Source organism: Anomaloglossus baeobatrachus, chromosome 5, assembly GCF_048569485.1.
Source record: "Anomaloglossus baeobatrachus isolate aAnoBae1 chromosome 5, aAnoBae1.hap1, whole genome shotgun sequence".
In the NCBI taxonomy this organism is placed as follows: domain Eukaryota; kingdom Metazoa; phylum Chordata; class Amphibia; order Anura; family Aromobatidae; genus Anomaloglossus; species Anomaloglossus baeobatrachus.
The window spans coordinates 262,875,421-262,902,926 of record NC_134357.1 but is presented as its reverse complement, the minus strand read 5'-3'; the positions used below and the strand labels follow the sequence as shown (position 1 = coordinate 262,902,926).

Below are 27,506 nucleotides of genomic sequence, written 5' to 3'. Positions count from 1 at the left end.
TCCATAGGCTTGCATTGTAAATTGCGCCGCATCGCGATGCGGTTTTTTTCGCAGCGCAAAGAAACGTGCCAGGCAACGTTCCATCCGGCCGCCGCATGGGCTAAATATGTTGCATCCGGCAAAAACCAGATGCAACGCAAGGCCATGCAGCACAATATGGCGCTAATACAAGTCTATGCGGAAAAAACGCAACCGGCGGCAAAAAAAAAAAGGTTGCATTTTTTCTTCAAAGCGCCGTATTGTGCCGCTCAGCAAAAAACGGATGTGTGAAAGCAGCCTTACTCACATTTTTTTATTGATCCCAATGTTAAGGCAGCCAGGGCCGGCTACAGGTTTTTGTGGCCTCCGGGTGAAAGAGTCTCAGTGGACCCCATCCACACACAGACACGCACATACATATTTGAAGAAAAATTCAGAAAAATACATATAAACAGACAAATATATGCACAGTCATATACACTGACATACATGCAGACACAGACGCACTAGGGCTCATGCGCACGTTGTGTAATTCCATGCATTTACGATGCGTATAGCACTGCAGTGTAAATGCATGCGTCCTGCGTCCCCTGCGCAATCTATAAAGATTGTGCATAATACGTGCGCACGTTGCTTTTATAAACGCAGCGATTTGGGTGCTAAAATGTTGACCCAAATCCGTGCGTTCATAAAATGAGCATGTCAATTATTCCGTGCACTATGGATGCAGCTCCCACTCTGTCTATGGTGGGGGCAGCAGCTATAGCGCATGAAATCGGCTTTTTTTGTACAGAAAAACTGCATCCATTATGCAGTGTTTCTGCAGCGATTTGACGCGCACATGTGCTGTCAAATAGCTGCAGAATATTCAGCAGTTACGTGCACATGAGCCCTTACAGGTATTAATATGGGGAAGTCGCCAGCAGCCTCACTCACCTCTCCCGCTTGTTTCTGTCCAGCTCCTTCAGGACATGTGGCTGTGTTTCACGATGGCTGCACACTGACAGCACTGCTGTATATATATCACAGGAGGGGCTGGGGGCTACAATATATACATAACAGGAGGGGCAGGGGGCATAGACGTTACTGGAGTGGCAAACAGCTCTGGTGGTGTACTTATTACTGCGATGGGCGACATAGCGCTCTGGGGGACTCATATACTTCTGGGAGTGCCGCACAGACTGCTCTAATTCATATATAAACACACAGTACTGCTTCTTACACACACAGCTCTGACACACACAAATACAATGCACCCCCCATTACTCCCTGCATACACACACACACACACACACACACACACACAATGCATCCCCCCATCACCCTCCACACACACAATCCACCCCCCATCACCCAATACACACACACACACACACACACACACACACACACACACACATACAAATATACAATGCACCCCCATCACCCCATACACACACACATACCTAATGCACCCCCCATCACCCCCTACACACACACACACACACACACACACACACACACATACAATGCACCCCCCATCATCCCCTACACACACAGACACACATACAATGCACCCCCCATCACCCCCTACACACACACACACACACACACAATGCACCCCCCCATCACCCCCTACACACACACTCACAATACAATGCACCCCCATCACCCCCTACACATACACATACACACACACACAATACAATGCACCCCCCAACACCCCCTACGCACACACACACACACACACACACATATACAATGCACCCCCATCATCCCCTACACACACAGACACACGTACAATGCACCCCCCATCACCCCCTACACACACACTCACAATACAATGCACCCCCCATCATCTTCCCCCCCACACACACACACACAATGCACCCCCCCATCACCCACTACACACACACACACACACACACACAATGCACTCCCCATTACTCCCTACACACACACACACACACACACACACACACACAATGCCCCCACCCATCACCCACACACATCACCCCCCCCACACACACACACAATACAATGCACCCCCCAACACCCCCTACGCACACACACACAAAATGCACCCCCATCACCCCCTACACACACACACACACACACACACAAATACAATGCACCCCCCATTCCTCCCTACACAAACACACAATACAATGCACCCCCCATCAATCCCTACACACACACATACAAATACAATGCACCCCCCATTACTACACACCACACACACACACACACACACAATGCATCCCCCATCACCCTCCACACACACAATGCACCCCCATCACCCACTACACACACACACACACACACATACAAATATACAATGCACCCCCATCAACCCCTACACACACACACACACACACACACACACCTAATGCACCCCCTACACACACACACATACAATACAATGCACCCCCCATCATCCCCTACACACACAGACACACATACAATGCACCCCCCCATCACCCCTTACACACACATACACACACACACACTCACACACACACACACACACACACACACAATGCACCCCCCATCACCTCCTACACACACACACTCACAATACAATGCACCCCCCAACACCCCCTACGCACACACACACACACACACACATATACAATGCACCCCCATCATCCCCTACACACACAGACACACGTACAATGCACCCCCCATCACCCCCTACACACACACTCACAATACAATGCACCCCCCATCATCCCCCCCCACACACATACACACACACACAATGCACCCCCCCATCACCCACTACACACACACACACACACACAATGCACTCCCCATTACTCCCTACACACACACACACACACACACACACAATTCCCCCACCCATCACCCACACACATCACCCCCCCACACACACAATACAATGCACCCCCCAACACCCCCTATGCACACACACACAAAATGCACCCCCATCACCCCCTACACACACACACACACACACACACAAATACAATGCACCCCCCATTCCTCCCTACACAAACACACAATACAATGCACCCCCCATCAATCCCTACACACACACATACAAATACAATGCACCCCCCATTACTACACACACACACACACACACACACACACACACACACAATGCATCCCCCCATCACCCTCCACACACACAATGCACCCCCATCATCCACTACACACACACACATACAAATATACAATGCACCCCCATCAACCCCTACACACACACACACACACCTAATGCACCCCCATCACCCCCTACACACACACACACACACATACAATACAATGCACCCCCCATCATCCCCTACACACACAGACACACATACAATGCACCCCCCCATCACCCCCTACACACACATACACACACACACACACAATGCACCCCCCATCACCCCCTACACACACACTCACAATACAATGCACCCCCATCACCCCCTACACACACACACACACACACACAAATACAATGCACCCCCCATTCCTCCCTACACAAACACACAATACAATGCACCCCCCATCAATCCCTACACACACACATACAAATACAATGCACCCCCCATTACTACACACACACACACACACACAATGCATCCCCCCATCACCCTCCACACACACAATGCACCCCCATCACCCACTACACACACACACACACACACACATACAAATATACAATGCACCCCCATCAACCCCTACACACACACACACACACACACACACCTAATGCACCCCCCATCACCCCCTACACACACACACACACACACACACACACACATACAATACAATGCACCCCCCATCATTTCCTACACACACAGACACACATACAATGCACCCCCCATCACCCCTACACACACACTCACAATACAATGCACCCCCCATCACCCCCTACACACACACACACACACACACAATGCACCCCCATTACCCCTCCTTCCACACACAATACAATGCAACCCTCATCACCCCCTACACACACATATTACACTGCCCCATCACTACACACTCCTGCCTCCCCTCTCCCTCGGAATACAGTACTCCCCCTCTGCCTGTCACAAAGCTGTGTTCCTTCACAAATGTTCCCCGTTATGTGTCCTCAGCCCCTCCCCACTCATCCCCATTCATTACACCTGTCTCTTCGGCTCCTCCATGGAGCGCTTACTGCTGCCTGATGTCCCCTGTGTGGCGCTGTCAGCAAGGTGCTGATCTCATCACGTTGCTGCACGTCGGGGGCGGGGCCCAGTCCCGGCGTGCTGTTCAAATGTATTTACGTCTGAAAGACGCAAATACATTTGAATAGGAAGGAGGAAGCTGTGGTCACCGGCACCGGCTCTGCTGCGCTCCTCTGCAGTGTGTACATGCCGGGCGCACAGCACACAGCAGAGCCGGCACAGCACAGCGCGCTGTCTCCTGCTGCAGCTAGTGTGTCGGGCATGCATGCACACACTGCGGAGGAGCGCGGCGGGGACAACAGATACAGCGGCCCACTACAACGTGCCCCTGCTTCTAGGGGGGAGGGCAGCTGCCCCTGCCCCTAGCTGGGTACGCCCATGACGGCCGCAGCACATAGCAGGGAGCTCATTGGCACACCTCTGACCCCGGAAGTGCAAGAGCTGGTACTTCCAGGGTCAATCAGCGTCCTGTGCCCGCAGTTTGTTTTTGCGTTAAAGACGCAGATACAAGTAAATGGCGGTGCGCCCCCCCTCCCCCCCGAAAACACAGCTGATTTATTAGACTGTCTTTACAGAGGGGGAGAGGGTGTGAAGAAAAACAAAATACTGACAGGTGCCTAGTGGCAAGTATGGCCCTGGTGGTGGGGGCCCCCTTAAAAGCTCTTTTGGTGGGGGCCCCAAGGCTGGAGCCCCGCCTGCCCCGCCTATAATCCGGCCCTGGTTATCATGACTCCCGCCCTAACAAGGGCAGTCCCAATCTGACCCTCCACTACAAAAAAGCCCTAATAAGACAAAAAGCCTCCCAACGCGTTTCCTCCACTAGGATTCATCAGTGGAATTGCTCATTAGGTACAGGGCTCAGAATCAGGCATTAAGACCTTTACAAAGACCTAGGTAGTTTAGGTAGTGACTCTTTGGTCAACTGTCTAAGCAAAGTGGATGTGATTTCATGAAAATACGCCTCTGAAGTGTTCGGTTTTGATGCTTTTTTTTCTATAAAGCTGTCTATGTGGAGTTAAAAAAAACACATGTAGCAAACTGCAGTTACTTTTTTAAGTGCAGAATCAAAGCTTTTCTGAACTATTAACCCCTTCACCCACAGCCACTAAAATACCCTAATGACCGGGCCATTTTTTGCAATTCTGACCAGTGTCACTCTGGAACGCTTCAACGGATCCTGGCGATTCTGACATTGTTTTTTCGTGACATATTGTACTTCATAATAGTGGTAAATTTAGCCCGATATTTTTTTGCGTTTGTGAACATTTCAGAAATTTGGTGAAAATTATGAAAATTTTGCAATTTTTAAACTTTGAAATTTTATGCCTATAAATCTGAGAGATATGTCACACAAAATAGTTACTAAATAACATTTCCCACATGTCTACTTTACATCAGCGCAATTTTCAAAACAATTTTTTTTTCGTTAGGAAGTTAAAAGGGGTCAAAGTTCATCAGCAATTTCTCATTTTTCCAACGGTGTACAAAAACCATTTTTTTTAGAGACCACATCACATTTGAAGTGACTTTGAAAGGCCTAAGGGACAGAAAATACCCAAAAATTACACCATTCTAAAAACTGTACCCCTCACACTGCTCAAAACCAAATCTAAGAAGTTCATTAACCCTTTAGGTGCTTCACAGGAACCAAAGCCATGTGGAAGAAAAAAACGAAAATTTTACTTTTTTTACACAAAAATGTTACTTTAGCCATAAAACTTTACATTTTCACAAGGGAAAAAAAGAGTAAGTGCACCATACAATTTATTGTGCAATGTCTCCTGAGTACGCTGATACGTCATATGTGGTAAAAATCAATTGTTTGGGCGCACAGCAGAGCTCGGAAGGTATTCGCCATTCGAATTTTTGAATGCAAAATTAGCTGGACTCATTAGCGGACGCCATGTCGAGTTTGGAGACCCCTTGAGGTGCCTAAACAATGGAGCTCCCCCACAAGTGAACCCATTTTGGAAACTAGACCCCTCAAAAAATGTATCTAGATGTTTGGTGAGCCTTTTGAACCCCCGGGGGCTTCACAGAAGTTGATAACGTTGAGCCGTGAAAATATATATATTTTTTTTTACCACAAAACTGTTACTTGAACCAGGCAGCTTTTTTTTTCACAAGGGTATCAGGGAAAAATGCACCATAAAACGTATTGTGCAATTCCTCCTGAGTACACAGATACCTCATATGTGGTGGAAAGTAATTGTTTGGGCACATGGTGGGGCTCAGAAGGGAACGAGCACCATTTGACTGCAAAATTGGTTGGAATCATTAGCGGACGTCATGTCATGTTTGGAGACCCCCTATGGTGCCTAAACAGTGGAGCTCCCCCACAAATGACCCCATTTTAGAACTAGACCCCTCAAGGAATTTATTAGATGTTTGCTGAGCCCCTTGTATCCCCAGGGGCTCCACAGAAATTGATAACGTTGAGCCGTGAAAATTATTATTTTATTTTTTTTACCACAAAATTTTTGTCTCAACCAGGTAGCTTTTTTTTAACATCAGGGTATCAGGGAACAAATGCACCATAAAACGTATTGTGCAATTTCTCCTGAGTACGCAGATACCCCATATGTAGTGGAAAGTAATTGTTTGGGCGCACGGCGGGGCTTAGAAGAGAAGGAGTGCCATTTGACTTTTCAAACGCAGACGCTGTGCAGTGATGTGCATCACTGATCGGCCACTGCAGGACGCACGGACGGATGAGATACAAAAAACGACAGGGATACGGGAAAAAAAAGTCATGCCGAAAAATGAGCAGGAACGCCGATCCGTTATGTGCATCCCTGATCAGCGCTCGGCCGCTGCAGGATGCACACACGGATGAGGTGCAAAAAACGACGTAAGATAAGGACAAAAAAAAAAGTCCCGCCAAAAATTGACCACGGATGCAGATACGTTATCTGCATCACTGATCAGCGCTCGGCGGGATGCACGGACGGATGAGGTGTAAAAACTGACAGGGTATACAGGAAAAAAAAAAAGTTATACTCACAGGACCCAGAGGATTAGCAGGAGGATCACTGACCAGGGGAACTGCAGGAGGAATAGAAGGCAGCAGGTGGACAGCTTATTACAAGAGCATCAGGCAGGAAGTTGGACAGCTCATCAAAAGACCCAGGAAGGACCCAGCGATGGAGGCAGATGTGATCGCCAGGGCCAGTGAAGACCTCGGACGATCCAGTGAAGGCAGGTAGGGAATGCCAGAGGGAGAGCAGAGGGAGAACAGATGGAGAGGGGGGAGGGGGAGACCGGAGAAGCAGAGGCAGGATAATGGGAACAGAATAGAGACTGCGGCAGGGCAGATCGCGGCGGGGGGCACATCGGCACGGGCAGGGGCCATCACAGGAGTGCGCAGGGGCCACCAGGGGAGCACGCAATACTCATGGGGAGCAGGAGTGGCGATCGGGCGGCGACATCAGCAGCGTCGGCAGCATCAGCAGCGGCATCAGCAGCGTCGGAGTGGTACTACAGGTACCAGCCGGTGCACGCTGCAGACATGCTGGGGGAGGGCTCCCCAGACCAACACAAGCTTGGGGAGGGCGGTCGCCTCCAGATCAGACCGCCCCACTGCACGTTGATTGGAGCGATTGCGTGTTATAGCACGATCGCTCCAATCAGTGCTGCAGGGGCTGGGGGGCACCATTTTTGAGCTCCAGCTATGATCTGCTGTAGCTGCTGCAGCACCTCATAGCAGGATCTCACAGGATCACACTGGTTCAGGCATTGTTTTAGCCGAAACCAGTGCGATCAATGTGGTTGGCGGTTCAGATTTGAACAGTCAATCATAACGATCGTCGATGGGGGGTTGCGATGTCACCCCCCCTGGGGTCAAGCAAAGGTTCCCTGCTGTAAGAAACAGCAGGGGACATAATTTGAAAGCTGTTGCTATGGCCACGGCAATCAAATGAACGTTAGGCCTGAAACACACATCCGTGAAAACGCACGCACGTGTAATACGGGCCGTTTTTCAGGTCCGTGATCCGTTTTTATGTCTGTTTTCATGGTTCTTGTGGCATTCCTGTGAACGGCGTATGCTTACTGCATGTGCGTGTGTAATGCCCGTGTGTGCGTGAGATTCGTAACTGACATGTGAGTGTGATGTCCGTGTGCAATGGTACGTGTGTGATGCTAAATGACGTTGATGCATGCCCGCAGACAGCAGAGTCGCGCGCTAAGAATGAACTCGGGTGAACTTCACCCGACTTCATTGTCATACCGTGGCTCTGTCTGTGTTGCGTACTGATTAGTGGTCACCCGTGAAGGACTCACCGGTGACCGCTAATCCCCTGAGTGACAGAAGTGAGCAGCGCGATTAGCGCTGCCATCACTCAGGCTACCCGTGGCTAGCTGGATCCTCCACCCAAGACCGCAACTCACCTGTGACTTCTTCGCTGTCACTCGGGCGATTTGCTGTCACAGTTGGAGGATCCAGCGGTGGCTGCGAGTAACATAAGTGACAGCACAGCTGATCGCGCGGCTCACCTCAGTTGCTGCGTGGAGCTGTCAGGAGCGGCGGGGTTCTTCTGCTGCTCCTGTCCCCTTCATGTAGTAGAGCTGAAAACGACGCGGGACCTCCGTGGATTACGCCGGACATGGATGGGTTTTTGGGGCTTAATAAATTGGTGAACGAGGGTATTTGTTAGTGTTTATTATTGTAAATAAAGGATTTCTTCGGGTGTATGTGTTTATTTACTGCTGTAACTTACAGATTGATCATGGAAGGTATCTCGGGGAGACGCCTGCAATGATTAATCTTGGACTTAGTGGCAGCTATGGGCTGCCATTAACTCTTTATTACCCCGATTGCCAACGCACCAGAGCAATTCGGGAAGAGCTGGGTAGAGTCCCAGAACTGTCGCATCTAATTGTTGCGGCTATTCTGGGTGGCTGCTGGCTGATATTGTTAGGCTGCGGGGCTCCCCATAACGTGGAGCTCCCCATCCTGAGAATACCAGCCTTCAGCCGTGTGACTTTACCCTGGCTGGTATCAAAATTGGGGGGGACCGCACGTCATTTTTTTTTAATTATTATTTTTTTTTTTTACTGCACAGTATAGACCCGCCTACCGGCGGCTGTGATTGGTTGCAGTGAGACAGCTGTCACTCAGCGTGGGGACGTGTCTCACTGCAACCAATCATAGGCACCGGTGGGCGGGGAAAGCAGGGAATACGAGATTGATTAATGAGCGGCCGGCTTTTTCAAAATAGTAAAAGCCGCCGGAGTTTATTTAAGAGCCGTGCAGCGCCGTGTCGGTGATCGGGGATCAGTAAGTATGAGAGAGGGGGGGAGACTGACCGACATGGACAGAGAGAGAGGGGGACAGACAAGACAGAGAGACCGACCGATGGATTGAGGGAGATTGACCAACATACACAGAAAAAGAAAGAATGACCGACATCGCTAGAAAAAAAGCACCAAACGGACACGGACCATAGGGAGATGCATACGTGTTTACTAACGTGTGCGCACATACCCATAGACTTTCATTGGGTCCGTGTGTGCGTGCTCCGTGCAGAAAACGGACATGCTTCCGTGCAACATGGAAACACATACGGATCACGGACACAGACACACGGACCTTATGGAATAACGCACGTGTGACCTCAAACATAGATTAACATTGGTGTACGTTTGTCCGTGTCTCCGGTATATACAGAAACGGACCAAACACGCACGTGTTTAACAGATGTGTGTTTCAGGCCTTAGGTAGTAAAGTTAAGTCCCTGGTCGTTAAGTCACGTAAAAATAGGACATAACTTTACTGCCCGCTGTCGTGAAGGGGTTAAAACACTTAAAAATGCGGCTTCACATCTGCATCAAAACCGCATCAAATAAGGGGAAAAGGCATAAAAAAATGCAGCAAAAATGCAATACTTAGAGATTTTTATTGTGTAGATTGGTGCAGAGACTTGCAGGAAGCAATAAACAGTATTTATGCAACGTGTGAAAACGGCCTTAAAGACACAAAAAAGCAACGTGATATAGTGAAGCCACATAAAGATGAGAAAGTTCTGGCTGCTACGCATGAATGAATGAACAGTCCGAGGCATCTGCTGAATGTACCTCACTGCCAAATGGGTGTGGCTAGCGGCGTGGCAATTTTATATGATGCTTTAAAAGGTAATCATATTTTATATGTGGTCAAAAGAATGTCAAACGCAATAGTATTGAATTGCTAAATTGTTTTTATTGTATTGTTGAATGTATAATAACCAAATTTTAAATATAAATTTGTAACATGAAAAACTAAACTGAAAGCAGTGCTTTTTGTTTAAATACAAAACAAAACATATGAAAATCAACCTTCCATGACTACTTAGACACTTGTCCATTTTTTTTTGTATTGTCTTGTAAATGCAGACAATTTTTCCAAACACAAATAATCACCTTTCAATTTGTGTTATACCAAAGGAAGACAAACTAAAGTGGAAGGAAAAAAAAAGGTGACTTTTGGAATATGACAACCATTTCTGGTATGATAGATGGATATTAATTCAACTGAAGCCAATCAATGTCACCAAAAGGCGACCATCAGCAAACTGGTATACCCGTACCATATGGCACACGCTGACTAAAGGCTTTGGCAAACCCGTACCATATGGCACACGCTGATGAAGGCTTTAGCAAACCCGTACCATATGGCACATGCTGACTGAAGGCTTTGGCAAACCCGTACCATATGGCACACGCTGACTGAAGGCTTCGGCAAACCCGTACCATATGGCACACGCTGAATGAAGGCTTTGGCAAACCCGTACCATATGGCACACGCTAACTGAAGGCTTTGGCAAACCCGTACCATATGGCACACGCTGAATGAAGGCTTTGGCAAACCCGTACCATATGGCACACGCTAACTGAAGGCTTTGGCAAACCCGTACCATATGGCACACACTGAATGAAGGCTTTGGCAAACCCGTACCATATGGCACACACTGACTGAAGGTTTCTGCAATCAGAATAAAATTGTAGGTGGACATTATTAGGGGCGACCAGGAACATCTGATAAACTTTCAGCTATTAATAGACTTGTAGAAACCTCCTGTAGAAGCCTGGAATTATAAAAGGTTAAGCATTCGTAGAAGTACGCTGCCATGTTTTATTGTCTTTATATGTCAATGAACTGCTAGAACTAAACTCGGGAAGGAGACAGAAACCAATTTAGAAGGCAACTTGTTGGGGATCCTCACCAATATTTGTTTCTGGTGGCAAACCTCTATATAGAAACACTTACACATTAGCACTTGAACAAACTGTATGTAAGATATAATATGAACCAAACAGTACAGTTCCTTATAAAGTGAGTAACAACGTAGAAAAGTAATATAACAATAACTAAAATGTCAACTATTGACAATATATTCTTCTAAACCCAACCATTATCACGACCAACGATAGAATAAGGTGCTAGATATCAGGGTTTTTTGAACTTGCATTTTATATTATACCAAATCAACTACCCCTTATCTTGTATAAAAGTAAAAAATTTTATTCAAAACACATAATTAACAAAGTGCAGGTTAAAAGTCAATCTATTAGTGCATAATATATAGTCAGGGGAGGGTCCTTGGGCACCTTCCCTGTCCTTTCCCTTCCTATCAGTGGGGGTCGGCACCCTTGTGTGATACCGTGGTTCCCCCACTCAACGTTGACTGATCCTAGATGGCCCTTTACTATACTCCGTTTCGTGCCACTAGCCTTAATGAGGGGCCTTACAAAAAAGTATAGTGATTCACACTCATACCACTCATTATACGAATATATTGGTATTAGTTAGGCCAATAATATCCCCTTGTTATGTTTTTATAATTTTGTTTTACATCTGGGGTATAGTATTGCTCAAGGGTAACCATAGGGTACAATCATTTTCTTATGCCCGTATTCATCAAAGAAACAGCTTAGTAGCCCGTCCTTCACCGCTCTCGGCAGTTCTCTGCCCAACGCGTTTCCCCTCCAGGACTTTCAATCAAACGGAGGTTCCTCAGGGGCTGTTCATATATTTAAAATCATTTATATGGTAGAATTATATTCAAAGTATCAGGGAGTTAAATCCATCCTTCAATAAGGAGCCTCAATTATTAGCAGTAGGCGCTCACCATCTACAGCCACATAGGCAGAAGCCCTCATTTGACACACAGCAATTCTGACCATGACTAAGATCTCCACATTGGAGGAATGACTATACCCTGTGGGTGGACACAACAAGCAGGGATTATTCCATTACTGCGTGACAGGCAGATATCTGACAGTTTGCCACTGAATGCCTACTGCTAATAATTGAGGACTCCTTATTGAAGGATGGATTTAACTCCCTGATACTTTGAATATAATTCTACCATATAAATGATTCCAAATATATGAACAGCCCCTGAGGAACCTCCGTTTGATTGAAAGTCCTGGAGGGGAAACGCGTTGGGCAGAGAACCGCCGAGAGCGGTGAAGGACGGGCTACTAAGCTGTTTCTTTGATGAATACGGGCATAAGAAAATGATTGTACCCTATGGTTACCCTTGAGCAATACTATACCCCAGATGTAAAACAAAATTATAAAAACATAACAAGGGGATATTATTGGCCTAACTGATACCAATATATTCGTATAATGAGTGGTATGAGTGTGAATCACTATACTTTTTTGTAAGGCCCCTCATTAAGGCTAGTGGCACGAAACGGAGTATAGTAAAGGGCCATCTAGGATCAGTCAACGTTGAGTCTGGGCACCACGGCGTATCACACAAGGGTGCCGACCCCCACTGATAGGAAGGGAAAGGACAGGGAAGGTGCCCAAGGACCCTCCCCTGACTATATATTATGCACTAATAGATTGACTTTTAACCTGCACTTTGTTAATTATGTGTTTTGAATAAAATTTATACTTTTATACAAGATAAGGGGTAGTTGGTTTGGTTGAAATAGTTGATTCTACCCCTACCGGAAAGAAAAAAATCTTTCTGAGGGTTGTAAATTTTATATTATAACCATTGACTCAGCTCCACAAAGTGCCTTGTAACTGAGAAACGTCCCTTAGTGCTATATTTAACATACTTTGTATAAGAACTTTATTTAAAACGAACCTGGCAAGTCCTCAAATGCTATTAACCTGCGGATATAGAATTACTCTGCAGGCAAATCTCGTTACAAAGTTGTCTGTTCGCCGTACTGAAAGAGTGACTACAGGGAGGAAATTAACTTTTTTCCTCCCAGAAGCCGCTGTATTTCAGTCATAGATGTAAAAAGATGGACCAGCACTGCAAATGCAGATGGGATTTGTGCCATACACCAAAAGCTGAATGTATGAAAAAAGAGGGAGGTGTATATAAGGCTCCAGTAGTCCTGTAATTATAAAATAGATGTATACAAAATTAGTAAAGTGAAAAATTACCTTTATTGTATAATAAATTGCACAGAAAAACATTCAAAACTATTACTAAAGCCAAAAAAAGGGGGAAATGTTTCCATCTAAACTGGCTCCGTATTAAAATGAATATGGAAACAGAGACAATCTCCCAAACAGTCTGAAAATATGGGCAAAGTATGCTAGTTGCCCTAAGTAGGACAGGACAAAATGAGCAACATAAGCAATAGAAAATATCTGCAATAAATGACAACGTGCACATAGAGGTATATACAGCATATGTGAAAAGCACACCTGTCCGAATAGAATGGAACAGGTATGGAAGGTCATATAAAAATATACCTCAATCCAAGATTAAATAAAACAAAAAATAATGACTTGTGACAATAGAAGAACAACTAAGCAGTAAGAAGGAAATAAATGGGAGAGAGCAGAATGACCCACACGTTTCACCACAAGCAACGGCTTCATCAGGGGTGTGGTATAAATGCACATTTGCAATGTATTTAAGGTATAGCACAAAAACTAAAGGAATTCCAATTACCTATGAGTCAAGACAGCTGTAGATGAAGGAGGGATCAGAGACAGCATACATATAAAGATAAACCACAATAGCAAAAACACCAAGAAAGGGAATATCCAGGTAATGGTAACACAAATAAACCAATATCTGTGGAGTAGAGGCTAATGGAGCGGAAAAGGTGTTTCCATATGAATGTATGGTGGTTCAATACAGTGGACACACAGCTTTGTAACGCAATTTACCTACATTAACCCTACAGCTGCAGGCTATTAGCGTCCGTGGACATTCTCTTTAACTGGAGCTGTACATTGTTTCTTGTAAAGGAGAACAATGTTTTGAGCCTTATATCTATACTTACAACTAAATAATAAGGGTTGCTGCTGTTTTTTTTTATCTTAAATATATTACTAGTTAGTGCACATTATGTATCCACTTCTCTTACTCCATTGGTTCCCTTTTACTGAGATACCTTGTAATTTACAAATATGTATTTAAATAATTTTTTGTGACTTAAGAGATATCTAGCACCTTTTTTTCTCTTATTGGTAAAGATGTACAGTTTTTTTTTAGGTGCCTCTCAATTATTTTCCATTTTACAAAGGCCTGTTTAGGTGACATTTAAGTTAGTATAAACCCAACCATTGTCTATCTCGTAATCCAAATAAATGTTTGCTTCTTCAGAAAATTCTTGGAAATTTCTCAAGACATTTTCCTCATCAGCGTGTTGATCTATCAAGTAGGGGAAAAAATCACTATAATAAGATGTTTCACATTCTGGGTATGAAGATGTTTCTTCAGTTCTATCATCAGTCATGAGGTTGGAATTTTTGGCCGAACACTTTTCTTTGGAGTGTGTTTTCCTGTGGGTAGCAAGACTGGAGCTACTAGAGAATGACTTCCCACATTCGGGACATGAAAGCGGCTTCTCTCCTGTGTGGATTCGCTGGTGTCTGAGAAGATGAGGTTTACTTGTGAAATACTTACCACAGTCCATACAGACAAAAGGTTTCTCCCCAGTATGAGTCCTCAAGTGTTTCAGAAGATTGGAATCTTGGTTAAACTTCTTTCCACATTCCAAACACTCGAAAGGTTTCTCCCCTGTATGGATTCTCTGATGTCGGATAAGATGGGTGTTGCGAGCAAAACGTTTCCCACATTCCTTACAAGCAAATGGTTTTTCTCCTGTGTGTGTTCTTTGATGCATGTTGAGGTTCGAACTGCTGGAGAAGAATTTACCACACTCTACACATTCATATGGCCTTTCTCCCGTGTGTGTCCTCTGATGCCGGATGAGATGCTGATTATCGGAAAAACATTTTCTACATTCTAAGCAAATAAATGATTTGGTTTTTGTTGCATTTGAGTCATTTAAACAGTAATTGTATGTAACCAATGAAAGATTGACGTCTGACGGTTGACTAATGTGGTCTTTGTTCCCAAGCGGATCATTGTTGAATGAATTTACGAAAGGCATATAAAAGTCTTCACTAAACTCTCTATTGGTAAACGTTGATTCATTACTACTGTTGGAGGACTTATGAGAAGATGTGTTGGAGTCTGTGAGGTTTTTATCATCGCATGAGAAAGGATCCTGCTTAATAGGAGACAGATCTATTAGATGTGTGGAGGTATACATTTTAGAGTCTCTGAGGATTTTTTCATCACATGAGGCTTGTTCCTTCTTAATATGAGATTGACACTGCTGTATATGACCTGTGGTGGCATATGAGAGATTTCCACAATCATACGTGGCTGGTTCTTCCTTAATATAAGGAAAAGTATCACGGTGTGCATGATTTGTAGGTGTATCATTTTCAAGTTCTCCGTGATTTTCCTCAAATGTTTTCTTCATATGCTGAGAAGAATATTGTTCAGTATCGTCTTTGGACATACAATTGTTTTGATTTGTGAGATATAATTCGTCACAATAATCTAGCTTTTGTTTTATATGAACAGATGAATATTTTTCTGTATGATCGGTGGATGTATAGATGTTGGGATCTTTGAGGTGTCCTCCATCACATATGATGAGCTCCTCCTTACTACGAGTCAATGGACCTTGTTTAGTGGCATTTTTAATTAGGTCTGAAAAAAAGAAATAGAAAGAGGTTACTTCCGATCAATTAAACTGGTATATACAGTGGTGTGAAAAAGTGTTTTACCCCTTCCTGATTTCTTATTCTTTTGCATGTTTGTCACTAGAGTTGAGCAAGTACCTAGCTATTCATACTCGCTATACTCAAAACGAGTATTATCTAATAGTCGCGTGTTTGTTCCGAATAGCGTGTACAATGCAAGTCAAAGAGGAAAAATTTGCAATGTAACGAGTAACCTGAATTCCGCACTATTCGCTACTCGCACAAATAGTATGGCATTCGGGTGACTCTGTACTTTGCAAGTTTTTCCCCATTGAGTTGCATTGCACATGCTATTCGGAACAAATTTGCTAGTGTTAGACAGTATTTGTTATGGTCAAACAAGAGCACAAGAAGTTTTGGTGCAAATATAGAAAATGTATTAAATTCTCAATGAATAACAGGAAATAGATAAAGGACGTATCAAGCACAAGATTGGGGAAATAAATACCTGGGTCCCGTGGACCACAATTGTAAACACTGTAGAAAGTCAATGTAGTAGGGCTTTCCTAAGAAACCCCACATGAGGTCACAATGATTTTACAGACCAGGTGAGGCGCAGAAAGTAATTTATATTTAACAAACCCTTTAGAAGTAGAGATGGACTATATATAATATAATATAATGACAAGTCAGAGATAGTTACAATAGCCCATATCAAAAAGTGGGTTGTAGATTTAAATGAGGCGCTTACCTTATCACAGTGGTGGTGCAGGGGAGCCAGACCAGAGGGGAACCTCCGACGGCCGTTTCGCGGTATGATACCGCTACTTCCGGGAGGAGTGAGTGCAGTGTGGAGAAGCCACGCCGCCGTTTTGAATATCCGTCACCCGGTCACATGATATCAATCACGTGACCGGATGACAGGGGAGTCAGGGACGCACGCGCAGCCGCATAGCGATGTCCCGTGCAGCGCACTGAGTGCACATGCTCAGGACACGCCGGAGGGAGCGCAGCGTCACGGCCCCCTGGCAACAGGAGGGACGCATGGAGTGCAGACCGCCCGGATAAACCCACAGGCACACGTATAAAACGTAAGTACCCGGTGTACACTGGACACTACACAGCCCGCGCCCCCACCTGGTGACAGAGTAGGGAAAGCAAGAAGATCAAGAAAATTAGAACGGACATAATAGTCCAAATAAAACGGCCACATGTGTAACACATCACCAAGTATATATGTCACCAAGCTCAGAAGGGGGACGCGTCACCACCGACGAGCATGACGGATACTCAAAGTGGAAAGTGACACATGCGGGCATTTTAGTAGTTTATAAGCAAGATGCTCTTCATTTGCTTTTCTTAGAATCAAGAGGGTGGCAAGGTGAAAAAAGTGATAGACTGTACAGAAAGTCTGAAAAAGTGACTGCCCCTAGGCCTAATAACTGGTTGAGCCACCATTAGCTGCAACAACTGCAATCAAGCGCTTGCGATACAAATAAATAAATAAATTAATGAATTAAAGTGAACCTGTCAGGTGTAATATGCACCCAGAACCACGAGCACGTTCATAAATATTCACTGCTTCCCCCACCCACCCTCTGTGCCAGTGTCTGTGATTGGTTGCAGTCAATTTGCTGCATAGTAGTGTACAGGAGTGTAAAAATATGGCTCTCACTATATTTTGATATCCAGCGTGGGTAACACAACATCTGCAGGTTGCAGCTCCCAACTGTGAGCTTTACTATGTCTGGATATCAATATAGAGGGGAAATAAAGGTGTATGGTCCCCACCATTTTTGATATTCACCAATGGTAAAGCAGATAGCTAGGGGCTGGTATTATCAGGATGGGAGGGGCCATGGTTGTTGGATCACCAGCCTAAAATACCAGCCCAAAGCTGCCCAGAATTGTAGCATCCATTAGATGCAACAATTTCGGCGTTTCACAATGATCATCCCAACTGCCCTGGTGCGATGGCAATCAGGGTAACATAAGGAGTTAATGGCACTGTGATTTGTCAACAAATGACAGCTCCCATAAAGCCCTATATTAGTAATGGAAGGCGTCTATGAGACACCCCCATTACTAATCCTGTAAGAGAAAAGAAAAGAAAAACACCAAAAAAACCTTTATTTGAAATAAAATACACACACCCTCTTTCATCCCTTTAGTAACCCCAAAACAGCCTTGCAGATCCAAAGTAATCCATATGAAGTCCCACAACGATTATGGCTCTGCTACATACTGAAGTTGCAGCAGTTGTAGGCAGACACTGACTGAGCCGCAGCTGTGAGCAGTGACATCACTGAGTTTACCTGTGGTCACAGCTGGAGATTCCCATGGTTCCGCACCTGTGACCACAGGTAAACTCACTCAGGTAAACTCAGTGAAGTCATTGATGTCACCTCAGGTGAACTCATTGAGTTCAATGAGACTTGCAGCTCCTGGCAGAAAACCGCCTTTTTTTGCCAAATTCTGCATCTTCTGGCAAAAAAAATGCATCCAAACGCGATGCATTTTTTTAACTAGGAAATGCAGATTAGGTGCAGAAGTTTGGTGTATAAATTCCAGCACAGATCTGCATCTCCTGGCACAAAATTGCACAGGCTGTTTCAGTGTGGTTCACTGCATGGAGATGCAAACTTCAGTGCAGAAATCTGGGCAGACATTTCTGGACTAAATCTGCATCTCCTGGCAGAAAGCTGCACCTAAACTACTTTTATTTGCCAGGAGATGCAGATTTGGTGCTGAAATCTATACACCAAATCTGCATCTTCTGGCAAAAAAACGCATCTAAAATAAATGCAGCGTGGTGAGTTAGGGTGTTGTTTTTTAATAAAGGATTTTTTTCTGTGAGTTTTGTGTTTATTTCTTTTGACTTACAGAATTAGGGCCGCTTTACACGCTACGATATCGCTAAAGCGATGTCGTTGGGGTCACGGAATTTGTGGCGCATATCCGTCCGCGTTAGCGATGTTGTTGCGTGTGACACTTATGAGCGATTTTGAATTGTTGCAAAAACGTTCAAAATCGCTAATCGGTGACATGGGGGTCCATTCTCAATTATCGTTGCAGCTGCAGGTACGATGTTGTTCGTCGTTCCTGCGGCAGCACACATCGTTATGTGTGACACCGCAGGAACGAAGAACCTCACCTTACCTACGGCCGCCGGCAATGAGGAAGGAGGTGGGCGGGATGTTACGTCCCACTCATAACCGCCCCACCGCTTCAATTGGCCGGCCGCTTAGTGACGTCGCGGTGACGCCGAACGCACCTCCCCCTTGAGGTAGAGATTGTTTGGCAGTCACAGCGACATCGCTGAACAGGTATGTGCGTGTGATCAGGTATGTGCGATCACCACATATCGGCCGTACGACGGGGGCGGGTGCTATCGCGCTCGACATCGCCAGCAAATGCTAGCGATGTCGCAGCGTGTAAAGCGGCCCTTAGTAATATTGGGTCGCATAGATTCAGCTAATTCTAATTCAGTGATGGAGGACAGCTGGCAAATCACAGCTGTCATTAACCCCTTATATGGCCCTCATTGCCACGCACCAGAGCAATTGGGATAAGCCGGGTAAAGCACCGGAATTGTTGCAGCTGATATTGTTGGGCTGGGGAGGGCCCAATAACCATGGGCCTCCCCAGGATGAGAATGCCAGCCCTCAGCTATTTATTTAAATAATTTTAAAAACACCACATGGGGTCCCTCATATTTTGATACATACCAAGATATCTAGCATAGCTGGGGGGCGTCAGCCTGTCTTCTTTATCTGTGCTGGGTAAATACAGTATATACGGGGCACCCTATGTCATTTTTTTAATTTATTTATTTTTATACTTTACTAAGTCAGACAGACAGCCTCTGTGAGAGCAACCAATCAGAGAAACCAGCAGTCTGACTGCAGCCAATCACAGATGCTGTCACAGACGGTGGGCGAGGGAATCAGTGAATATGTAAAAAGAGATGTGAAAAGTGGACCCAGAAGCAGTGTTACAGCCGCACCGCGGAGACTGGTATGTTCTGCTTTAAAAGGAACCTGTCACCACTTTTTTGGCGTATAAGCTGCGGCCACCACCATTGGGCTATATACAGCATTCTAACATGCTGTATATAAGAGCCCAGGCCGCTGTGAGGACATAAAAAACACTTTATAATACTTACCTAACGGTCGCGCGGTTGGCCATATGGTCGTCTCCGTTCTCCGGTGCCTGCGCTGCTTCTTTCGGTCATCTTCGTCCTCTTTCTGAAGCCTGTGTGCATGACATGTCTACGTTATACACATTCGCCGGTCCTGTGCAGGCGCACTACAATACTTTGATCTGCCCTGCTCAGGGCAGATCAAAGTGCGCCTGCTCAGGACCTGAATGCCGGCGAGTGTGGATTTTGGATGTGTCTTGCACCGCGGCTAGAGAAGAAGGAGCATGAAGATGGCAGAAAGAGGCGGCACCGGAGACGCCCATATGGCCCACCGCACGACCGTTAGGTAAGTATTATAAAGTGTTTTTTATGTTCTCACAGCGGCCTGGGCTCTTATATACAGCATGTTAGAATGCTGTATATAAGAGCCCAGTGGTGGTGGCCGCAGCTTATACGCAAAAAAAGTGGTGACAGGTTCCCTTTAACCATTTTGCTATATTTTTTATACAGGAATTTTGCTGGCCAATCACAGCTATGCTTATACATGACATGGCTCTGATGGGGCCAGAAGTGTCCACACCAGAAATCTTGCTGATTGGCTGCTCTGCAACATTTCATCAAGCATTATTCGTGTGTCAAACCGAACAGGAACAGGACGTACAGTCAAAAGTCTGTGTTCGGTGTTCAACAATAAACACAAGGTGTTCGGTACGGACACCAAACTTTACAGTTCGGGTTCACTCCTCCATTGTTATAAAGCCATTTCTAAAGCTTTGGGACTCCAGCAAACCACAGTTAGGGGTACTTTGCACATTACGACATCGCAAGCCGATGCTTGCGATGTCGAGCGCGATAGTCCCTGCCCCCGTCGCAGCAGCGATATCTTGTGATCACTGCCGTAGCGAACATTATCGATACGGCAGCTTCACATGAACTCACGTGCCCTGCGACGTCGCTCTGGCCGGCGATCTGCCTCCTTCCTAAGGGGGTGTGTTGTGCGGCGTCACAGAGACGTCACACGGCAGGTGGCCAATAGAAGCGGAGGGGCTGAGATGAGCGGGACGTAAACATCCCGCCCACCTCCGTCCTTCCGCATAGCCGGCGTGAGCCGCGGTGACGCAGGTACGCTGTTGTTCCTCGCTCCTGCGGCTTCTCACACAGCGATGTGATGCCGCAGGGGAACGAGGAACAACATCGTACTGTCGCTGCCGCGCAATTATGAAAATGTCAGACACTACACCGATGATACGATTACGATGCTTTTGCGATCGTTAATCGTATCAAAAATGCTTTACTCACTACGATATCGACAGCGACGCCGGATGTGTGTCACTTTCGATTAGACCCCACCGACATCGCAGCTGCGATGTCGTAGTGTGCAAAGTATCCCTTAAGGGGGCTTTACACGCTGCGACATCGCTAATGCGGAGTCGTTGGGGTCACGGAATTTGTGACGCACATCCGGTTGCATTAGCGATGTTGCTGCGTGTGACACCGATGAGCGATTTTGCATCGTTGCAAAAACGTGCAAAATCGCTCATCGGTGACATGGGGGTCCATTCTCGATTATCGTTACTGTAACGATGTAGTTCGTCGCTCCTGCGGCACCAGACATCGCTATGTGTCACGCCGCAGGAACGAGGAACCTCTCCTTACCTGCCCCCCGGCCGCTATGAGGAAGGAAGGAGGTGGGCGGGATGTTCCGGCCGCTCATCTCCGCCCCTCCGCTGCTATTGGGCGGCCGCTCAGTGACGTGGCTGTGACGCCGCACGGACCGCCCCCTTAGAAAGGAGGCGGTTCGCCGGTCACAGCGACGTCGCTGGGCAGGTAAGTATGTGTGACGGGTCTGCGCAATGTTGTGCGGCACGGGCAGCGATTTGCCCGTGTCGCACAACAGATGGGGGCGGGTACCCACACTAGCGATATCGGGACCGATATCGCAGCGTGTAAAGTAGCCTTTAGAGTCACTATCCACAAATGCCAAAACATGGAACAGTAGTAAACCTTTCCAGGATTGCTGGCTGACCTTTTAATACTCAAAGAGCGCAGTGACAACTCATCAATGAAGTAAAAAAAGACTCCACAACAACATCCAGAGAACTGCAGGCCTGACTTGCCCCAGTTTAGGTCAGTGTTCATTACTACACCATAAGAAAGAGACTGGGCAAAAATGGCCTGCATGGCAGAGTTCCAAGATGAAAACCAGTGCTGAGCAAAAAGAACGGGGCCGTGTAGGTTTGGATCTCTTAATAATAAAGACTTTGTTTATAAACTACATTTTGTGTTTACTTCTAATCTACATCTTTGCTTGGTGATCTGAAACATTTAAAGTGTGACAAACATGCAAAGAATAGAAATCAGGAAGGGGGCAAACACTTTTTCACATCACTGTACATTAGTGAATAACCATCTTCTTACCCAATGATGTGATGGACTGTTCATTCTCCATCATGACTTCTTTGTACAGATCCTTGTGTCCTTCTAAATACTCCCACTCCTCCATGGAGAAATGGACAGTGAAATCTTGACTTCTGACAGAAACCTGGCACAGAACAACACAGTCAGAACCCAGACACTTCCCTTCCTTGTATAATGCCCCAGTATTCCAGCAGTGCTCACCTCTCCAGTCAGCAGCTCAGTGATCTTGTTGGTGAGGTCTAGGATCTTCTGCTCATTGTTCCTCACATCTATGATTGCTGTATGTGGAGGCACGGTTAGGGAAGACTGTGCATAATCAAAAACACATATATCAGATCGCCATAATATGGCATAATATGACAGCATGAAAATAAGCAAATTTGCAGCTAACTTGCTTTTTCTATCTGCTGTCATTTTCCTGCAATGAGAGATTTTATGTTTCATAGTGTAGCACTTGTTTTCATGAAGCCCGGCCACTAGTGCCTGCCCAGACCCTGGCCAAGTGTGCGCAGTAAATATATACAAGGAGAGAAGTAACGCTAAAGGCCCAGTCACACTAAACAACTTACCAGCGATCCCAACAACGATACAACCTGATAGGGATCGCTGGTAAGTTGCTAGGAGGTTTCTGGTGAGATGTCACACTAAGCGACGCTCCAGCGATCCCACCAGCAACCTGACCAGGCAGGGATCGCTGGAGCGTCGTGGAAGCATGCTGCGCTTGGTAACTAAGGTAAATATCGGGTAACTAACCCGATATTTACCTTGGTTACCAGCGCACACCACTTAGCGCTGGCTCCCTGCACACCTAGCTACAGTACACATGGGGTTAATTACCTGAAGTGTACTGCAGCTACATGTGCAGAGAGCATGGAGCCATGCACACTGCTTAGCGCTGGCTCCCTGCTCTCCTAGCCAGAGTACACATCGGGTTAATTACCCGATGTGTACTGCAGCTACATATGCAGAGAGCAGGGAGCCGGCACTGACAGCTGAGAGCGGCGGACGCTGGTAACGAAGGTAAATATCGGGTAACCAAGGACAAGGCTTCTTGGTTACCCGATGTTTACCATGGTTACCAGTGTCCGCAGAAGCCGACTCCTGCTGCCTGCACATTTAGTTGTTGCTCTGTCACTGTCACACACAGCGATGTGTGCTTCACAGCGGGAGAGCAACAACTAAAAAATGGCCCAGGACATTCAGCAACAACCAACGACCTCACAGCAGGGGCCAGGTTGTTGCTGGATGTCACACTAAAGGCTATTTTACACACTGCGATATCGGTCCCGATATCGCTAGTGTGGGTACCCGCCCCCATCTGTTGTGCGACACGGGCAAATCGCTGCCCGTGTCGCACAACAGCCATCACACATACTTACCTGTCCGGCGACGTCGCTGTGACGGGCGAACCGCCTCCTCTTTAAGGGGGCGGTCCGTGCGGCGTCACAGCGACGTCACTGAAGCGTCACTGAACCGCCGCCCAATAGCAGCGGAGGGGCGGAGCTGAGCGGGACGTAACATCCCGCCCACCTCCTTCCTTCCTCATAGCGGCCGGGAGGCAGGTAAGGGGAGCTTCCTCGTTCCTGCGGCTTCACACGCAGCGATGTGTGCTACCGCAGGAACGAGGAACAACTTCGTTACTGCTGCAGTAACGATTTTTAAGAATGGACCCCCATGTCGCCGATTAGCGATTTTGCACGTTTTTGCAACGATGCAAAATCGCTTATCGGTGTCACACGCAACGGCATCGCTAATGCGGCCGGATGTGCGTCACAAATTCCGTGACCCCAACGACTCCGCATTAGCGATGTCGCAGCGTGTAAAGCCCGCTTAAGCAACATCGTTAGCAAGTTGTGCATCAGCAGCGATGTTGCTAGCGATGTTGCTTAGTGTGACGGTACCTTTAGCCTACCAGTCGCCTCTATTGAGCCCATTGATTCTACACATCAGCAATCTGCTTACCTCCCTCCAATTCCCTCTCAGCTCCTGACTGAGCTGCTGTTATTAATCTTGCTCTTATCAATCTCATAGAATCACTATACCCAGAACCCAGCTTCAATGTCCAGAGCTTTGTGCTTGTGCAAATGCATTTTTATCTGTATGTGTAAATATAGTCAGGGGCTGATTGCGTATTTTTGGCCTGGAGGGAGGGGGTGAGGGGGGGCAAGCACAGTGGCACCCTCCATCGCGATCGCATAGACATTTGCTGTAATAACCCTTTACAGCAAAATAATAAAGCATGCCCCATCCTTCCCCATGTATAAGGCCATACTCTTTTGCAGTGATAACTTGCAGTATAATAATCTCCCACCCAGATTATCCCATGCCCCAAACCTGCAGTATCAGCCACCACCTTCCTCAGATTATAATCACACACCACCTGTTACATAATAAATTATCAATCCCCATAACTATGACCCCCCTGCAATATTCATTCAACCCCCCCCCCCCCCCCGATTATAATCGCACACCTCCTGCTATATGTTAGTTAAAGCCTGGCTCCAGCGTTTTCTTTTTACACAATCCTACCTTGCAGTATATGCTCCTCAGTGCCTATACACAGCCTCCATATGCAGTGCATCGCACCTCAGCCTCTGTATGCAGACTCCATATGCAGTACATGCTCCTCAGTCTCTGTATACAGCCTCTATATTCAGTACATCACACCTCAGCCTCCATATGCAGTACATGCTCCTCAGCCCCTATATACAGCCTCCATATGCTGCACAAGCTTCTCATCCTCTGTATACAGCCACTATATGCAGTACTTCAGACATTACCCTCTGTTCTGTATACAGCCTCCATTTGCAGTACATGCTCCTCAGCCCCTATATACAGCCTCCTTATGTAGCAAAAGCTCCTCAGCCTCTGTGTACAGCCTCTACAGTATATGCAGTACTTCAGATATCAGCCTCTGTATACAGCCTCCTTATGCAACATATGCTCATCAGACTCTGTATAAAGCTTCCATATGCATTACATCACACCTCAGGCTCTGTATACAGCCTCCATAAACATTACATGTTCTTCAGCCCCTGTATACAGCCTCCATATTCAGTATGCCACACCTCTGGTTCTGTATACAGCCTCCACACGTAGCACATCACACCTCAGTCTCTGTATATAGCCTTCATATGAAGTACATGCACCTCGGCCACTATATACAACTCCACTATGAAGCACAAGCTCCCCAGCCTCTGTATACAGCCTCCATATGGAGGACATGCTCCTCAGCCTCTGGATACAGCTTGCATAATATGCAATACAAGAAGGGCAGTGAGCCCCATAGGGGTGAATGGACCCCATGACGATCGGGAGGGTGCCAGGTTAGGAAGGGGTTAATTTGGATTACATGGATAGGGGATATATGGGGCTATAGGATTGGTAGAAGGGAGCTGTAAGGGGATTGGGAGGGGAGCAAGGAAGGGGTGGGGAGTTTGTGGGGAGGTATAAGAGAGGGGGTGTACTGATTACCTCCCCTTTTGTCGCCGGAAAGTTGTGTCCCCAGGACGTATTGCTGCCTGCTGCCATGGCTGCCTTAGCTGAGCTGCTGGAGATGGTGTGTGGGGCCTCCGAGGTATTCGGGGTGGACGCTCTGCGGCAGCAGCTGGCGGCGGTCTGTGGCCCTGGAGCGGCGCTGCCTGCTGCTCCTGCGCCCGGGCCGTTGCTACGTGCTCGGCGGGCGCGACCGCCGGAGCGCTACTCCCCCAGCTGGAGGGGGAGAATGAGATCCAGAAGCCCCTGCGGGGACCCTCCGGGGAGGCGGAGCCCTTCTACTCACCAAGGGGAGCTGCCGGCCACTGGGAGGAATCCTCGTCGGAGATCCCGCGGGTCGGGGGTGGGCGGAGCCTCGGCGAGGCCCATTTCCGGTCCGCGGCCTGCACAGCCCCAGTCCGGAGCGGTGATAACAGCAGCCCCCAGTGATGTGCCGGCCGGGGGTGGCGCTCGGCGTTCCAGACGGACGGAGGAGACTCTCTGCAGGCCGCAGGGGAGAGACACAGGACAGAGGGCTGGAGCGGATGGGAGCGGCGATGTGGGGAGATCGGAGGAGGGGTACGGTGGCTCGCAGGCACGGATGAGATCTGTAATCACGGTCCCCCCCAGCGAGGATCGGGCTGGGGGGTGTTCCCAGCGAGGGTCAAGTTCGGCACGGCCTTCCTGCAGTCGGCAGGGAGGGAGCCCACTGAGAGCGACAGAAGAAGTAGCGGCGCAGCAGTCTGTCATGATTTCAGCGAGGAAGGACGGCGGCAGGGCGCCACGGCGGGCTAAAAGGAAGAGGTCCAGCAGGAGTCGCCCGGACAAGCAGGGTGCGGTGACCGTGGGGGTTGACGGCCGCCAGGTGCGTGCTGTCCCCTCGCTGGTCCCCCCTGAGGATTTCGGCAGCTCGTCAGACTCCGGCGAGGAATAAGGAGCAACGGCAGCGGCAGGTCAGACAGAGCGGCAGCAGGAAGATCGTGGCACGGCTGTTCCGGAGTTGGTGCAACGGCAGCCTGGTGAGCGGACGACAGAAATGTTTTATGCTGTGGGTAGCGCGGGCGGGGGCGGGGGTTCCGTCGCGGGAAGCGTTGCGCAGGGGGCGAGTGCGGTCGGACAGTCTGGTTTACCGGGCCCGGAGTTTTGGGGGCAGCTTTTGGGGGTGTTGCAGGGGTTGTCTGCGGAACGGGTTAGTCGGATTGGGCCTGGGGCCCCGGTGGGGGCGTGGGTGGGCCCCACGGAGGTGGTGCAGACAGAGGCGCCGGTGCGCGAGGTTGCGGCGCGGGACCATACCTCGGCGGTAGGTACGGGACAGGCGGCTGGTGGGGCAGCTGACGTGGGTGCGAGTAAGGAGGCGGAAAAGGAAAAAGAAAAG

General features: G+C 47.5%; 1 protein-coding gene across 1 annotated transcript; it reads right to left on the bottom strand.

Annotated features, from left to right (window-relative positions):
* Window positions 1–13,983: 13,983 nt before the first annotated feature.
* On the bottom strand, window positions 13,984–24,747 carry LOC142312729 (uncharacterized). Its single transcript, XM_075351716.1, has 4 exons — window positions 24,700–24,747; window positions 22,859–22,963; window positions 22,658–22,781; window positions 13,984–16,105 (listed from the first exon to the last, which is right to left on the bottom strand). The coding sequence occupies exons 1-4, from the start codon at window positions 24,745–24,747 to the stop codon at window positions 14,628–14,630; spliced, it is 1,755 nt and encodes a 584-aa protein (XP_075207831.1). The 3' UTR covers window positions 13,984–14,627.
* Between the last annotated feature and the right edge of the window lie 2,759 nt (window positions 24,748–27,506).

Excerpts from the sequence above, each read along its gene's own strand:
- LOC142312729 (XM_075351716.1), bottom strand. The coding sequence starts at position 24,747 with ATGCATTTGCACAAGCACAAAGCTCTGGACATTGAAGCTGGGTTCTGG. Across the intron at positions 22,782-22,858 it reads CTGAGCTGCTGACTGGAGAG|GTTTCTGTCAGAAGTCAAGA; the intron begins GTGAGCACTGCT and ends GTTCTGTGCCAG. Across the intron at positions 16,106-22,657 it reads ACAGTCCATCACATCATTGG|ACCTAATTAAAAATGCCACT; the intron begins GTAAGAAGATGG and ends TCTTTTTTTCAG.